Source organism: Musca autumnalis, unplaced genomic scaffold (genome assembly GCF_047663935.1).
Source record: "Musca autumnalis isolate F117 unplaced genomic scaffold, ASM4766393v1 scaffold_5, whole genome shotgun sequence".
Lineage (NCBI taxonomy): Eukaryota > Metazoa > Arthropoda > Insecta > Diptera > Muscidae > Musca > Musca autumnalis.
The window spans coordinates 209,243,987-209,262,884 of NW_027412088.1; the positions used below are offsets into that span (position 1 = coordinate 209,243,987).

At 37.8% G+C, this 18,898-nt stretch overlaps 1 protein-coding gene across 10 annotated transcripts in view; it reads right to left on the reverse strand.

The window, feature by feature from the left end:
- Window positions 1-14,896, reverse strand: part of LOC141387003 (uncharacterized) — a 321,944-nt gene extending 307,048 nt beyond the window's left edge. Inside the window, exons 1-2 of one of the 10 annotated variants that reach the window (XM_073956005.1) lie at window positions 14,677-14,896; window positions 8,963-9,798 (exon numbers count right to left, since the gene is read on the reverse strand). In XM_073956005.1, coding sequence (XP_073812106.1) covers window positions 8,963-9,665 — 703 coding nt within the window. In that variant the 5' untranslated portion in view covers window positions 9,666-9,798; window positions 14,677-14,896. Of the gene's footprint in view, window positions 1-8,962; window positions 9,799-9,839; window positions 9,983-10,038; window positions 10,054-14,220 lie in introns of those variants that run through there. The other 9 variants (XM_073956002.1, XM_073956006.1, XM_073956003.1 and 6 more) reach the window with 9 other exon arrangements.
- Window positions 14,897-18,898: the final 4,002 nt, after the last annotated feature.

An 18,898-nucleotide genomic window follows, 5' to 3' on the forward strand; every position in this document is an offset into this window, starting at 1 on the left:
AACCATGACTCAAATAATGCCACATAGTGTTATTAGCTCAATTATATTGTAACTCCTTTTTATCGCCGAGTATGAACGAAAGGTCTAGCGACACCACTAGGCAGGAAAATCGCCAAGAAATGTAAGCAACCATTACGCAGAAATACGTTTCGAACCTGTGCTAGCCATTGGACAATGATAATAAATTAATTATGCGTTAACAACAACACCTACATGTATGCTACACAAAAACATAATTAGCGCCTAAAGGTATGCTACAAAAAACTTTTATTATTAATTATAATTGTATTAATAGAGCTTATCATGACCTAAGGCGTTTTGTATTGAAAAAGGGATATCTGGCGAAGTCCACAAACATCCAACCAATATGCTACGATCGTTTCGCTTGTGACTTAAGTCAGCTCATCAGGCATATTTAGATGTGGTGCTAGACAAATGCTGAGGTTGAAAACTTGTATATATACTAAACTTATTGCAAATTTGCAGTTGTGAAGTATTTTTGAAGCCTTTTTACTATCAAGTCAGCCTAGTGTCTCTGGTCTTCCTAGAATCCTTCTTCAATGCACACACTTTTTGTTTGCAAAAGGTTTAGTACACAAAGTATAAACGGGTTTTTGGGTCTTTAACTTGTTACAGCCGTAATAATCGGTACCTATGATTCATCATTAAATCATGCGACGGATTTTCACACTAAAAGTGTGAACTTACTTTATTAGATCGAGTCCCAGACTCGAAAACATCGGTTTTAAACATTTAAGGTATTATTATCTGTCCATTGCGATCAAAACACTTGAATTGATAAAAGTTTCGGAAGAGATCTTTCCTTGTACCATTTTCTGCTACCCAATATACTTTCAAAGCCAACCGAACTGAACGGTTTAGGTGAAGATATGATAAACACTTATACCCTAGACAGACTTATACCTAATTCATTATACCCTCAGCATTTATGCTAACGAGGGTATATACACTTTCATACGGGCAAAATGTGCCTCATTGAAATAATGGTTTTAGACCCCAAGTATGTTTGGACGAAATGTGTTTTAGACAATTTGGAGTCGATTGAGCAATGTCCGTCCGTCTGTCTGTCTGCCTGGCTGGCTGGAGCGCACGATAACTCTCGAACGGATACACCGATTCGGTTCGAATTTGGGCTTTCGTAATATTTTACCCAAACTTAGTTCAAGTTGGAAGATGGGCCACAAAAGTTCGAAAATGTTTGGAAAATTTGTGGGCACGATAACTCTGAAGGGAGTAACCGATTTGGTCTATACTCATCGTAAAATGTGTACCAGACTTAGATAAGGTTTCAATATGGACTCAATCGGTCCACTCCTTCGGGTACCTCCCACACAAAATTTCGGAAAAGTTCAGTTTAGGGCCATCTCTCGAATCGCTTTGATTTTTATTTTAGTAACTTGTATTCACTGGGTGACGTAGGGGATGGAAGATACCAAGGAACGGTCCTGACCGGTTTTAACATGGCAAAGCCCAGGATTTATCTTGGTCCCTCTTTCATCCCAAGTGGACACTGACCTCCCCGTGGTGTCACCTGGGGAACTGCCTTTAACACCCGTTAAAGGTAGTGAGCTAACATGTGCCGCGCGTTCACCCATAAGAACGTTAAAAACTTGGGTTTGGGCGTCGGGTTAGTAACCCTCCCCTAGAAAAAACAGCCTACTATGAAAAAACGAAAGAAAAGAAAAACAAACCCCTCTAAAGTTGACGAACCCCGCAAACGTTTTAAGGACCATGATCTGCGAATCTGCACCTGGAATGTTCGCACTCTTTATAGAGAAGGTGCAGTCTTCGCATTGGCAGACGTACTTGAAAAGTACAAGACCGATATTACTGCCATACAGGAAATACGATGGATTGGGAAAGGCGTCACAACAACACCTAAAGGTGACGCACTGTATTATAGCTGCCATGACGTAAAGCATGAGTTTGGTTGTGGATTCTTAGTTAGTCGGAGACTAAAACATCTTGTATCCAGCTTCACTCCAGTGAATGAAAGACTTGCTGCAATTCGAATAAAAGCTAAATTCTTCAACATCAGCTTTATCTGCGCTCATGCTCCCACTGAAGAAAAGGATGAACAGACCAAAGATATATTTTACGAGCGCTTAGAAGAAACATATGACCGTTGCCCTGCCCATGACATTAAAATCATTCTAGGCGATTTTAATGCCAAAATTGGAAAGGAGAATATCTTTGGCCCAACAGTCGGGAAATTCAGTCTCCACAGTGAAACATCTGACAATGGTATGAGACTGATAGACTTTGCAGCTGCAAAAAACATGGTAGTTAGCAGTACCAGATTTAATCATCTCGATATTCATAAGGGCACCTGGCTGTCTCCAGATCAGAAAACAAGAAACCAAATTGATCATGTTGTGATAGATGGAAGACATTCATCGAGCGTGTTGGATGTACGATCGTTCCGAGGCGCAAACATTGATTCGGACCACTACCTTGTTGCAGCAAAGGTACGCACCCGCTTAAACGTAGCAAACAAAGTACGAACAGACACAACACGAAAGTTAGACATCGGTAAGCTGCAATCACAACAGATAGCCACAGCATATTCCACTCAACTAGCCCAATTGCTTAATCAAAGCCCTCCTCATCCCGATAACATATCAGCGCAATGGCAAAGCATTGCCCACTCCATGCAAACAGCCGCAAAATCCATACTTGGATACCAGAGACCTCCACCAAGGAATCCATGGTATGATGAGGAGTGTCGTGCTGCCACCGAAGAGAAAAATGCGGCATATAAGGCTACTTTACAATCTGTAGCAACGCGTAGCGCACGAGAGAGATACAGGGAGAAAAGGAGAGAGGAGAAACGTCTTTTCCGCAGGAAAAAGAGAGAGATGGAAAAGCGGGAGTGTGAAAAAATCGAGATGTACAGGAGCCAGAATGAAGTCCGAAAATTCTACCAAAGAGTCAAGCATCAAACTGATGGCTTTGGTACAGGCACATCCTCCTGTAGAGACCAGCAAGGTAATTTGGTAACTGATACAGATAGTGTACTCAGGATATGGAAAGAACATTTTTCAAATCTGTTGGTATCCAATAGCAGCGAAGACGACGAAGATACCACAGTCCCAATCCCAGAAGATGGTATTGAATGTATACCGCCCAGCCAAGATGAGGTAAAGACAGCAATAAATCGGCTGAAGAATAATAAGGCAGCAGGGGCCGATGGCTTACCAGCCGAGCTGTTCAAAACCGGAGGCGACACGCTGATAAGGTGTATTCATCAGCTAGTTAGCACCATCTGGCAGGAAGAACGAGTACCCGACGATTGGAACCTGAGTATCCTGTGCCCCGTCCACAAGAAGGGAGATAAGACTGTATGCTCTAACTATAGGGGCATAAGTCTACTCCCTATTGCCTACAAGATCGTGTCAGGGATATTGTGCGAACGACTAAAGCCAATGGTCAACGAGATTATTGGACCATACCAATGCGGCTTTAGACCTGGCAAGTCCACCATTGACCAGATATTTACCCTGCGGCAAATCCTGGAGAAGACCCAAGAGATGCAGATCGACACCTACCACCTTTTTGTCGATTATAAAGCAGCCTTCGACAGTCCGCTGCGCTCAAAGGTATTCCAAGCCATGTCTGAATTTGGTATTCCCGCAAAGCTCATCCGGCTTTGTAAAATGACTTTAACTGACACGAGGTCCTCAGTTAAAATAGGAAAGAACCTCTCCGAAGAGTTTGGTACCAAAAGAGGTTTCAGACAAGGAGACAGCCTTTCGTGTGACCTCTTCAACATCCTGCTAGAAAAGGTTATACGAGAGGCAAACGTCAAAAGAAGTGGCACAATCTACACCAATAGTCACATGTTACTTGCTTATGCTGATGATATAGACATCATGGGTCGATCAGTAAAAGAAGTAACTGATACCTTTATAAAGGTCGAAGGAGAATCTGCTAAAGTGGGTCTGGCGGTAAACGGTGAGAAGACCAAGTTGATGGTGTCGACGCGCAATGCGTCCATTGAGCTCGGACCGACTGTGGAAGTTGGTTCCTATAATATTGAGGTAGTAAAAGACTTCGTCTACCTCGGCACCTCCGTCAACACAACAAACGACATCAGTTGTGAAATAAAAAGAAGAATTGTATTGGCCAACAGATGCTACTTTGGATTAAGTAAGCAGTTTAAAAACAAAGCCACATCTCGTCAAACAAAAATAACGCTCTACAAAACACTGATACTACCCGTGCTGATGTATGGCTCCGAAGCCTGGGTACTTGCGCAAGCAGACATGGCAGTGCTTGGTGTGTTTGAGAGAAAAATTCTTCGAAAGATCTATGGACCAATCTGCGTTGACGGTGAATATCGACGTCGCATGAACCACGCATGAACCACATAGTTTAAGTTCGAAGATAAGCCATATCGGTCCACTCCTTCAGGTACCTCCCCCACAAAATTTCAAAAATGTTCGGAAAAATTCTTCTTACGGTAACTTTTGAAGGGAGTGGCCGAATTGGTCAATACTTTACACATCCTAATATATTTACCAGATATAGATCAGGTTCAAATATGGACTATATTTGTCCACTTCATCCAGTACCTCCCAAACAAAATTTCGGATAAGTTCACTTTAAGACCTGCTATCGAATCACTTTTTGTTCAAGCAAATTGCATTCGCTGTCTCAATTAAAAGTTTTTTCGGGGGAAAGTCCATACTTCTTGAGCAAACAGTCCGAAAAGTGTAAACACCCCCTATGGCACCATATGTTATGGCTGGAGATCCACTTCCATAACGGTTAACGTCGATCCATTCCTTTTAGTATCTCCTCCGCAAAACTTTTGATCCTTAATCCTAATCAACATTTTTGTCGGTTCAAACGCCCAACATTTTTAAACCCCCCTAAATACATACGTATTTTGGGAAAAAATTGTTTCAATATACACAGGCTGAGGGTATATCTCTGTCGGCAAAGCCGACTGATACTTTTTTACTTGTTAATCGTGCATTAGCCACATTCTTATTGCACAAAATCAAATTTAATTTATACTGAATTTAGGTATTTCAATATGGCAATACCGTAAAAGAGAACCCATGTTCATGTAGGAGAGAGCATATTCATGCTCTGAGACACAATTTGCATTGCAGGGCAACAAAACAGTTGTTTGCCAGCAATCAGCTGTTTCGTAAATGCAGAAACTGTCGTCTGTCAGGGTAAAATTAAATGTGGATGTTAATGCAAATTAACGCTGCCGTCTGTCTAGGGTTTTAAAATGTCTTACTTTGCAGTTTGCATTTAGCATAACTAATGTTGCCAGCACCGAAAAATAAGTAGCAACACTCTTAATAACTTCGAGTTTTGCGTTTTCGGTATGGTGGGGGATAACTTCTATGATCCCCAGATAATAATTTCTTTAAAATCTCTTTTCTATCCGAAGATTATTAACATGCTCGCATACAACACCCAGCCAGCGAGCGAGCCAGTCAACCAACCAAACCATAGCCACCAGCCCATGACAATACAAATGACTTTAACTTTTTAATTATGTCATAATAAAAAAAAGTTTTGAAAATTAAATTTTGCTTTGTAATTTTTCTCTGGTCGATGGTTGTTTTGTTGCTAACGCGACCAAAAACTTGTTTTGGCACAAATGACAAAGAATAGCAGAATGAATCCAAACGAATCCAAACGAATCGCATTGAGTCGAGAGGCATAGCTTAGGGATGATGGTGGTTGTATTTATGCTAATGTTGTTATTGTGGCTGAAAAGTTTTGTGTAATTTGTGCAAAACAAATGTTTTGAAAGATTTCTTTGCTTGCAACAAAAAACAACGAACACCAATTGTCTGGTAATTTTGTGCAAAAATCATAATTCTCTAGGGACAATTCAAATCGTTATATGCAACATGAAAACTCAAAGGACAAAGACAATCAAGAAATCGGGAGAGTGGTTTATATGAGATAATGTTACTCTCTGTTCCTTTTAGAATCCCAACATCCTCTCCTTTATCAAGTAAAGTCACTAATCAATATTGGCAAAGGCCAGTTTTTTCAGCAAAGTTTAATTTTTTTTAATTAAAATCGATAGCCTATCAAATTTTCTGTACACTACGGTCAAAGATTCACCATATAAGACTCACTAGGAAAATATTTAACTTGCAACTCCTAAAAGTAGGCTTCACATTCTGTATCAAAATAGTTGTCATAAATATAAATTGAAACCTTATATCCTTTAGTTATCATAAAGTTGTGGTCTTTATTTTACGAACTGTTCAGTTTTTGTCTCTGAAACGAGTTGAATGTTGTGCCATAGCATTTAGCAACTCATCAAATTTCAATTAATTTTTTCCGTTTTCAAACAAAAAATAAAACAACAACAAGAAAACTTGTATTTATTTCTATTATTGTTGTTGTGCTTGTGTGCAACAACATCTTCTTAGTTGATTCCTTCTTCAATTTGTTTTTTTTTTCTATTAGTTTTTTTTTTCTACCTTCTCATTGTTGCCGATGACTTGGCAGAGTCTGTTTTTTATTGTTGTTGTTCTTATATCTTTGTGCCAATTAAAGAAGTTTTCTTAAGAAAAGTGAAACTCTTACTGCCACAGTCTCGCTATCACACTCCCTTCGGTAGTCATCATCGTCAGTTTGCTCAGCATCTTGACAAAGCTTAAGGTAAACCTGGCGAATGGCACAAGAAACTGGTGAATGATGATTAAAAGTAACTCATTTACATGATATCTTTGCATTGTCTACGTTTAAAAGTAGAACGATTGTCTGTTACAACATCATGGCGTTCTGTCATTCTGCCGCTATGTCGGTCTGTCTGAATGTTAGTCAAGAAAATATAACTTTGTTCGATAGCTTTCTCTTAAAAATGACAACCAAGAGTAGCAGCATCGATGAAATAGGAAAGCGGGGAAAAGAAGAAGTAGAAGAAATGTTATTATACAGCAATTAATTAACCATGCTTTCATTAACTCGTTCAGCTCATGCTTCTCTTTATTCCTTTTCTTCTTTCCAGACTTATCCCTTTCGGCTTAAAATAAAACAACTGGACGAAGAAAAAATGAAAACTTTGCCCAACAAATAATTCCTTCAAAACAAATCTCACTTTCCTAACCAAGAAGCTTTACGAACTTTGAGATGATATTGTTTACTGAGAATGCTGAAGATGGCAGCAGTGGTGGTGGCGTTACGCAAAGATATACCAAATAAAATGTTTCATTAGTCCATCCATGTCTGAAAGTATGCTGTCTAAGCTGTATTATAGTGGTGGCCTTAAAGTAGTCAATGGTCTCCACGTGACAACCATCGGCGGCTTTTGGAGAATGGCATATTTTTGTTTAGGAATTTCAAATTAAATGTTATAATTAACGGAATGTTATTTCAGCAACTTTCGCAACCTTTTGTATGGTGAATGGTATGTATATCTTTTCCATAATGAACTTGTGCCATCTTTGACCTTTAGGCTTTATAAAGTTGTGGCCTAAATTCTGTCAGTTATAAATGCTTGCCAACTTCCAAACTAATTAAGACAAAAGTAGACAGTAAATATCCAACAAAATATTATTGTTTACTTAGTCTATGTTAACGGTTAGATTGGTTAATTTAGACAAAAAAAGGCAAGTAGAATTTAAGAAATTTGGTTTAATTTAAATGTTTCAATTTAAAATGCAATTTGCGATATCTCAAAGTTTCCATTAAAACTGAGTTCAATACCTAACTAGTCGGAGTTGTGTAGTTCACGAACGAACTTGTTCAGTTAATTAACGATTGAGAACCAAAAAACGCACGAAACGGTCACAAGTTGTGGATGGAGCGGCATCTCAACAGTAAATCTTTGATTTTTCGTGCCCCAGATGCAACAATTTCGCTTGTTCAAGTAACCACCGAAGAGAAATGCTCCTCATCAGTCAAAATCAATTTTCGATGCAATTCCGGATCATTTCTATGCATTTCAATGAACAAAGATGATCGGCCGGATTGAGTTCTTGTGTTAACCTAGCTTTATAAGCCTCAAGACCAACGTCTTTATGAAAAATACGGTGATATGAGATTTGAGGAATGCTCATTTCCAAAGAATGACGAGGAATGGAAAAACCTGGGTTTTCTTCAACACATTGTGTTACAGCAGCAATATTCTCTGTTGTTCTTGAACGACATGCACGGGTTTTATTCTCCACATCACTAACTTGTCCCTACAGCTAGAATCGTTTCACCAATTTCAGTATTACGGTCCGACAAGGTGCTTTACGACAACACAAACACGCTTTAGTTTTGCGACCTATGACTGCAAGATTGTCACCATTTTTGTAGTAACTTTTAATAATTGCAGTGTAGTGTAGTTTCTACTTATCAAATGCTATAAAAAATCTTTAAAAATGACATCTATCGAAATAGCGGAGAATTCAAAATAACACCTCTTGTTGGAGAACCATGTACCATAAACTAAATCCTTAACTTTGCATTATAAACTCAAACAAGACAATTGCTTAGTCCCAATTTACATTAGGCGAGTTTACTTGCGGCAATTGTCAGTTTGATGGAGAGAGAGGTGAGGTATATGGTAACCCTTTGCCTCTCAACACCCTCTCTCACCCACAAACTGACAATTGCCGCAAGTAAACTCGCCTAATGTAAATTGGGACTTAGTATCATTGGCTATCTACGATACCTACAAGTCAGCTTTTAAACCGATTTTATTTGATAAATTTTCAATAACATTTGATTTTTTGGGCTACTAAAAACCGTTTTTTAGCCAAACACCTCCAAACAATATGCTACATATTTTACAACAAAAAAAAAACATCCTTAAGCTAGGCAATCGGTGGTTCTCGTTTGTAAAGCAAACACAACCACTTTCATTCATGTTCTTTCTGTTCAATACGATTTCTTGCACTTTCCTCGCAGCAGCAGTGCAATATAGAAAAACACAGAAGGAGAAAAAAAACGAAACTCAAGAACTTACCTCGTTTTTGTGGCTGCTGTATTGATGACGATGGTGACGGTATACATTGGACAAATACCAATGATGAAATTGCAATCCATAACCAAAGGCAAAATATCCAAGTGGAGGAAGTGCCCACTGACAGTGACCGCCACTGCCAACAACAAGAACTACTGACGATGGGTCGTCCTTTGCTACTCCTGTTCCGACGGCTGTCGTTGCTATTATGTTTACAATTTTTTATGTTGTTAGCAGTGATGTTGAAATTGTTGCCGATACTATTGTTGCTGTTGTTGTTGCTGTTCCATTCAAGTGTTGTTAGTTGGCTATAATATTGCTTTCTGTTGTCGATTTGAGCCACTCTGATGCGGCTGCTATTTGTATTGTTGCAAAGTTTTCTAGGAGCTCTTGTCAATGACTGCGATGATGATGGTGGTTGAGATGATGACGATTTTCTTGTTGCTACTGCTGCTGTTGTTATTGTTGTTTCATATTTACACTGATTTTGTATGTTGTTTGGTAGTGTTATTATTGGTTTTGTTGTTGTTTTTGTTATGTCATTGGTTTTATTAAAATTGATATTTTGCCACAATGGCAATAATAACTGTGTGGACGACGACAGCGATGACGACGACGACAATCTCGATGAGGACGTTGAGGATGACAATTTTCTTTTCATAGTTGAGCTTGTTGCAGTTGTTTTTGTTGTACGTTTAAGCAACATAATTGTTGCGTTTATCTTGGATAATCTTTCGTTATTTCTCTGTTTTGCTAGTTACTTAAAGCACAAATTCTGTTTGTGGTTATTATTCGATTAATGAATTATGTGTGTATTTTTCTTGACACTTTTCTTTTGACTTTAAACAACAATTTAATTAGATTAGGAAGAAATTCATACCAATTTTGTGATAATAAGCGAAATTGCTGTCTGCATTTCCACAAAACAAGGAAGTCGCTTTCGATCAGAAAATTGCCAACGATTCTAGTTAGGCCAGCATTATCAAATTTGCAAAAATGTTCAACACTTTATAAGCACTTTTCCTTGACGTATCCAAGAACAAAAATGTTGAAAAAATTCTATACCTTAAAAAGCTTACTTGACTCTTTTCAGCTAGAGATCACCTCCAAATATTCGAAACTGAACGGTTTATGTTAAATTGCTGTTTATTTAATTTTAATTTAAATTTAATTAAGTCCTCAGCTGAAATTTAATTAATTACTTCTGGAAGGACCATGATCTGCGTTTTAAGGACCATGATCTGCGAATCTGCACCTGGAATGTTCGCACTCTTTATAGAGAAGGTGCAGTCTTCGCATTGGCAGACGTACTTGAAATGTACAAGGCCGATATTACTGCCATACAGGAAATACGATGGATTGGGAAAGGCGTCACAACAACACCTAAAGGTGACGCACTGTATTACAGCTGCCATGACGTAAAGCATGAGTTTGGTTGCGGATTCGTATGCGGCTAAACATCTGGTATCCAGCTTCACCCCAGTGAATGAAAGACTTGCTGTAATTCGAATAAAAGGTAAATTCTTCAACATCAGCTTTATTTGCGCTCATGCTCCTACTGAAGAAAAGGACGAACTGACCAAAGATATATTTTACGATCGCTTAGAAGAAACATATGACCGTTGCCCTGCCCATGACATTAAAATCATTCTAGGCGATTTTAATGCCAAATTTGGAAAGGAGAATATCTTTGGCCCAACAGTCGGGAAATTCAGTCTCCACAGTGAAACATCTAACAATGGTATGAGGCTGATAGACTTTGCAGCTGCAAAAAAGCATGGTAGTTAGCAGTACCAGATTTAATCATCTCGATATTCATAAGGGCACATGGCTGTCTCCAGATCAGAAAACAAGAAACCAAATTGATCATGTTGTGATAGATGGAAGACATTCATCGAGCGTGTTGGATGTACGATCGTTCCGAGGCGCAAACATTGATTCGGACCACTACCTTGTTGCAGCAAAGGTACGCACCCGCTTAAACGTAGCAAACAAAGTACGAACAGACACAACACGAAAGTTAGACATCGGTAAGCTGCAATCACAACAGATAGCCACAGCATATTCCACTCAACTGACCCAACCGCTTAATCAAAGCACTCCTCGTCCCGATAAATTATCAGGACAATGGCAAAATATTGCCCACTCCATGCAAACAGCCGCAAAATCCATACTTGGATACCAGAGACCTCCACCAAGGAATCCATGGTATGATCAGGAGTGTCGTGCTGCCACCGAAGAGAAAAATGCGGCATATAGGGCTACTTTACAATCCGTAGCAACGTGTAGCGCACGAGAGAGATACAGGGAGAAAAGGAGAGAGGAGAAACGTCTTTTCCGCAGGAAAAAGAGAGAGATGGAAAGCGGGAGTGTGAAAAAATCGAGATGAACAGGAGCCAGAATGAAGTCCGAAAATTCTACCAAAGAGTCAAGCATCAAACTGATGGCTTTGGTACAGGCACATCCTCCTGTAGAGACCACCAAGGTAATTTGGTAACTGATACAGATAGTGTACTCAGGATATGGAAAGAACATTTTTCGAAACTGTTGTTATCCAGTAGCAGCGAAGACGACGAAGATACTACAGTCCCAATCCCAGAAGATGGTATAGAATGTATACCGCCCAACCAAGATGAGGTAAAGACAGCAATAAATCGGCTGAAGAATAATAAGGCAGCAGGAGTCGATGGCTTACCAGTCGAGCTGTTCAAAACCGGAGGCGACACGCTGATAAGGTGTATTCATCAGCTAGTTAGCACCATCTGGCAGGAAGAACGAGTACCCGACGATTGGAACCTGAGTATCCTGTGCCCCGTCCACAAGAAGGAAGTTAAGACTGTACGCTCTAACTATAGGGTCATAAGTCTGCTCCCTATTGCCTACAAGATCGTGTCAGGGATATTGTGCGAACGACTAAAGCCTATGCTCAACGAGATAATTGGACCATACCAATGCGGCTTTAGACCTGGCAAGTCCACCATTGACCAGATATTTACCCTGCGGCAAATCCTGGAAAAGACCCAAGAGATGCAGATCGACACCTTTTTGTCGATTATAAAGCAGCCTTCGACAGCCCGCTGCATTCAAAGGTATTCCAAGCCATGTCTGAATTTGGGATCTCCGCAAAGCTCATCCGGCTTTGTAAAATGACTTTTACTGACACGAGGTCCTCATTTAAAATTGGAAAGAACCTCTCCGAAGAGTTTGGTACCAAAAGAGGTTTCAGACAAGGAGACAGCCTTTCGTATGACCTATTCAACATTTTGCTGGAAAAGGTAATACGAGATGCAAATGTCAAAAGAAATGGCACAATTTACACCAATAGCCACATGTTACTTGCTTATGCTGATGACATAGACAGACATCATGGGACGATCAGTAAAGGAAGTAACTGATACCTTTAGGAAGGTCGAAGCAGAAACTGCGAAAGTGGGTCTGGCGGTAAACGGCGAAAAGACCAAATTGATGGTGTCGACGCGCAAAGCGTCCATAGATCTCGGACCAACTGTGAAAGTTGGTACCTATAATTTTGAGGTAGTTAACCCAGATAAAGCCACTGGTCGTTTAAACGCCACAAAAAATGGTTGCAAAAATTGACGTAAAACTCTGGTTTTTTCAAATATTTGTGTGGGGTTTTTTGCATTTTGTTAAAGTATGGTGTGTTATCTATCATTTCACGCTCATAACGCTTCATTTGATCTACGCATTTCCACGCAATTGGTCTAAAACCCAAGCTATACAAAAAAATCGACTTTTTTGTAATTTTCGACTTTTGATGAAAAATTTAAATATGCGATAAAAATTTAATCATAAATGCTAGAATCATATAAAGTCCGGGATTTGTTAGGATTATAGTAAGAGTATTTTCTCAATCAAAAACCAAGGGATTGGCATGTAAGGATACACCAATATTACCCTCCAAAGTTTTTGCCACTTTTAAAAGAAGGCCCGATTGTAGGAAAACTATACGTTTTAGAGAAAAAAGTTACTTTTTAAAAAATGCTTAAAAAGTCCCAAAAATATAATTTTCATAAACAATTTTAAGTTTTCTCGCAAAAAAAAAATCTCGGCGCTAAGTGGGTTAAAGACTTCGTCACCCTTGTCCCTTCTGGGATGTTTGTGGAACAATTATATCGTCATCATTTATGCCCACATCTTCTAAAACTTTATAAAATGTAAACTGTTTTATAGAATATAAATCTGATGAGGGCGCGCATTTTGGTATTATCAATCATGTACGAATAGGAGTAACAGTACTGTTACACTAGAGTTTTTTTTGTCGGGTTAACCCACATCATGAGGATTTATTTGACATTTGCGCTATGGAATTTACACTTGAAACCCAAACCCACTGGGTTAATCCGGTTAAGTGTAACCGGGGTATAAGTAATGAAACCAAACCGCGGAAACGCGTGGTTTTGGGATCTTTCATTAAAAAAATGATTTAAAAAATTATAAATAAAAAGAAAAAAAAGAACCAAAACCGCGGAACGCTTGGTTTTGGCGTCCTTCATTACAACAATGTCTGCAATGTTAGTCCCTTTTCCGAAATGACACTTCTTGAATAGGATCGTTATTTTTAAACGCAGAAGCTTGAAATTTTACAAGAGCCTGTGTTTTAGTTTTGTGTATCAGATTCAATAAAAAACGAATTTTGATTTTTTGGAGTTACATCTTTGGCCATTTATGGTGACAATATTTAGTCTAACCTCCTTCTAATCACATCAGCGTACAAACTAATTAAGTGAACGAAAACTTGCACAAATGATTCTAAAGCCTACAGGTTGGACGATTCAAATACTGCTGAGATAGAAAACCTCCAGTCCAACAATTTTCCAAACGAATTGGGCCTAGTTGAGAATATTCAAGTCTCAATAGGAAGAAATCCTCGCTACAGTTAATCAACTTTAAAGGTATCCGATTTAGAAAAACTTCCATAAAAGTGTTCCTCCGATTTAGGGGTTTTAAATTGACTTCAGGCCCAGTAAAAATGTTCTACGATTTCTAAGTCAAGACATAGAATTTTTAAATATTACAAGGCGAGTTTCTTGTTTAATAACTCGTGATGTCAAGTGTGTATGTAGCTTTTTTCATTCACTTTAAATGCGACAACAAATTTGTATGCAAATTGTAAATTCCTAGGTCAAACTTCAAACGTAATATGGCTGTGTCCTCATTCAGTTATCATGGCACGTGTTATTCTGTAAACGTTTTATAGATGTCATTTAGGTTTACTTAAAAGGATAACATAACAACTTTACTTTTCAATATTACTTTTCAACACTTTGTTGTTGTATTTTACTTTATTTTATAGCACAAGATTACGTTTTTACAAATAATTTTTTGTTAATTTTCACTTTTTCATAATTTGCATAGCATATATTTTTCAGCACAGAAATTCACTTAAGCTTGAATGCGACGATGACGACGACATAAAAACATGAACTGGATAATGAACGAACGGATTTTTCAACTACACAGACGAAATTATCCGTGCACCGTAGAAAATGGCCAACCGACGAGCTCGAACTTTGTTTGATAACTGACTGAAACTAAAATCACATCAGCAGCATTAACATCATCAAAACAAAACGAAATACCCGACCGACGAGGCTGACGCGAGTGATACAATGTTTTTGTCGAGCAGTTGTAGTAAAACGAAGCGGAAGAAGAAGGACGAAAAGGAAAGTGAAAAAAGAAAACAAATCAAAACCAACCGAAGCAACACAATTCAAGTCGCCGTTTGTCAGATGGAAAAGCTTCTCTGTGTGGATTTTTATTTTGTTGTTTTATTTTTTTAACCGAATACTATTATTATTTTTGACACTTTACTATATTGGCAGTGTTATTGTAATCCGTAATCCTAATTCGCTTCAAAAGATGACAATAAAATGAGCTCCCCAACAAGCTACTCACGAGTTCATCGAAAACTAAACTTCATCAGAAGATGAACGATGCTTAAATAATAAATTGTCTCGTGTATGTTGCGAATCGGTAAAGCTTTTTATTGCCAAACGGTTTTAAAAGTTTCATTTGTTTACATGTAAAAGCTCTACACAAATAGCATTTTCTCTCTCGCACAAATGAGAATTGAATCTCTTGTCAGTGATAACTTTTTAGGGGAAACAGATGTATTTTGGGACAAAAAGTATTTATATACTTTTGGGACAAAGCAGAAAAGGAGAATGTCTCCACTCTTCTCAAGTTTAAAAATTGTTCACTTTTACAAAAAGCCATAATTTTCCATAGAAAAAGAACGTTTTCATATTTATATTCATACAGATTATTTCGATATCCACTGGTTGCCACTGACTGATACATATGTATACTGCAAAAGCTCGACCGAATTCCAATGTTTTCACAATAGCTCTGTTCCTTTACCTGCCTGAGGTTACCATGTCTTACCATTTTAACCTGCAAAGCGTTCCTTTACTTTAACAAGCATACAATTTATACGATAGCAGTTCACCACTTTTACCATTTTTGCCACTGTTACCATTTTTAAAGTAAAGGAACAGGCCAATTATTGATTATTAGGAGATATTTCTGAAGTACATCAATGAAATACAGTACCGTGCAAAATAATAGCAGTGCGGAACTGCTATGTACGAAATTCTTAATGGAATTTAATTATCTGAATCAGGCGAATGCTTATAAGGTTCCAGACCTCACTTAAATATTACACTTTATGGCTTCATCTACAGCCGGCTAATCTTAGTTTATGTTTATAAGTTGTTGGTTTCATATCTCGGAAACCGATTGGATTTTTATTTTTGGATCTTTGGCAAACTTGTAGCTCTAGTTCTGGATAACACAAATGAAGACCATACCAATCCATAAAAGTGGTTTTTAGCATGTTTCCAAAAGATTTGGTCTTATTTCCTTCGCTGCATCAGATTATTTTTACATTAATTTCTAAAAATAGTACCCGTGCTATGGATATTAGTTGCTTTGAAATACGTACGATGATTTTCGACCATTACAAATAATTTTTGAGAAAATACCACCGATATCTTTCACTATGTGGTAAGTTTTACTTGAAAAAATTCTTTATGGGTATGAAACTTTACACCTGAAATTTGTCCGCATGGATCCACGTCTTCATATAGCCCCCATAGAACGGTACCTCCCGATTTTCTAAAAATACCACCGAAATGGCTGAAATGTGGTATTAAGTCTTCGTTAGCGGTATGAAACTTTACACCTGAAATTTGTACGCATGGGTCTTCATATAGCCCCCATAGTCTTCGTTGGGAGTATAAAACTTTCCACCTGAAATTTGTCAGTATAGGTCCACGTCTTCATATAGCCCCCATATAACGCTACGTCCCGATTTTCGGTATTTTGAAATATCCCACCGAAGTGACTGAAATTTGGTATTTAGTCTTCGTTGGGGGTATAAAACTTTCCACCTAAAATTTCATGGTATAGGTTCACGTCTTCATAAAGCCCCCATAGAACGGTACCTCCTGATTTCTGATATTTTAAAGGTTGTGGCCTCAATATCTCTTCGAAATGGCTGAAATTTGATATTAAGTCTTTCTTGGGGGTAAACAACTTTCCACCTAAAATTTGTCGGTTGAACCTAGGCCTTCATGTAGCTCCCATAGAACGATACCTCCCGATTTCCGATATTTTGAAGGTTGTGCCTTCAAATCACACTAAAATGGCTGACATTTTGTATAAAGTCTTCGTTGGGAGTATAAAACTTTCCACCTGAAATTTTTTAGTATAGATCCACGTCTTCATATAGCCCCCATAGAACGGTACCACCCGATTTTCGGTATTTTGAAAGCTGCAGCCTCAATATCCCACCGAAATGACTGAAATTTGGTATTTAGTCTTCATTGGGGGTAGAAAACATTCCACCTGAAATTTGTCGGTATAGGTCCACGTCTTCATATAGCCACCATAGAACGGTACCTCCGGATTTCTGGTATTTAGAAGGTTGTGGCCTCAATATCCCTCCGAAATGGGTGAAATTTGGTATTATTTATTTATTTATTTATTTATTTATTTATTTATTTATTTATTTATTTATTTATTTATTTATTTATTTATTTATTTATTTATTTATTTATTTATTTATTTATTCTTCAGTAATATCAAAGCCTTCATGGCCAAAAAATATATTACATAGCATATAAACCTGAAATCATAAATTTAACATGTTCCTATTGTTGTTAAGTCTTCTTTGGGGGTATAAAACTTTCCACCTGAAATTTGTCGGTATAGATCCATGTCTTCATATAGCCCCCATAGTACGGTACCTCCCAATTTCCGATATTTTGAAGGTTGTGGCCTCAATATCCCTTCGAAATGGCTGAAATTTGGTATGAAGTCTTTCTTGGGGGTAAACAACTTTCCACCTAAAATTTGTCGGTTTAGGTTCAGGCCTTCATGTAGCTCCCATAGAACGATACCTCCCGATTTCCGATATTTTGAAGGTTGTGCCTTCAAATCACACTAAAATGGCTGACATTTTGTATAAAGTCTTCGTTGGGAGTATAAAACTTTCCACCTGAAATTTTTTAGTATAGATCCACGTCTTCATATAGCCCCCATAGAACGGTACCACCCGATTTTCGGTATTTTGAAAGCTGCCGCCTCAATATCCCACCGAAATGACTGAAATTTGGTATTTAGTCTTCATTGGGGGTAGAAAACATTCCACCTGAAATTTGTCGGTATAGGTCCACGTCTTCATATAGCCACCATAGAACGGTACCTCCGGATTTCTGGTATTTAGAAGGTTGTGGCCTCAATATCCCTCCGAAATGGGTGAAATTTGGTATTAAGTCTTCTTTGGGGGTATAAAACTTTCCACCTGAAATTTGTCGGTATAGATCCATGTCTTCATATAGCCCCCATAGTACGGTACCTCCCGATTTCCGGTATTTTAAAGGTTGTGACCTCAATATCCCACCAAAATGGCTGAAAATTGGTATTAAGTCTTCTTTCGGTATTTTGAAGGTTGAGGCTGTGGTTAAACATTTCTCTATTTTATTGACTTGTCTGAAAAGAATTTTAAACAGAAAAATTGTACATACAAAAATTTTTGTACCTATTATTGAAATATTTGTTGCATATGTCATATGTTTCGATTGCAATTGAATCAGAAGCCAAAAACATGCCCAGTCCCAAAATTTTACATGAATCGGACCAAAAATAGGGGTTGCATAAAAGATTAGCATGTTTTTTATTTCTTATGCGATTGGACTCAAATTTTGGATCTAGGCGTTTTGAGGGTCAATTTTTCGATATCATATCAAAAATATGCAAAAAATATGCAAAATATATGCAAAAAATATGCTAAATATGCAAAAAATATGCTAAATATGCAAGTGTTTTTTTTTGCCGAAAATCGTCAATAAAATTTGGAAAATCATCAAAAAAGCGTTCTAAATTAAGTTTTTTGCAGATTATTATGTTATTGAGACTCTCCAGATATTCTGCCGCAGCAATAAATCTGGACTAATAAGACTTAAATCAGTTTTCACAACGGAGCTAGAATTAGTCATCGCAATTTTTGTTTAGATAAAAGCGGAATTTTTTCTAGTTTTTGGAAAACGGGTTCGTTTTTTAGCACAAAATGGGAAAAAAGTACTACAGTACCATTTACGATTCCAGGTTCTGGAATATAACTATAATTAGAAGTATACGTTTTGAATATCCACATATTAGATTTGAATATACATCACTAAGACATAATATTTTCGTCAAAAAAATTACTTGCATATTTTGCATATTTTCTGCATATTTTGTGCATATGCAAAATATGCAAAAAAAATAAAAAATATGAGCCTGTCATTGCATTCAGTTTTCTTCAAAACGAATTTTGGTCCAATCAGAATTTTCGTATCTTTATTAATAAACCAGTAAGGAAAGGGTTAAAGGTGGGGGGTGGGCGACTATATGATACCCTACACCACTGTGAAT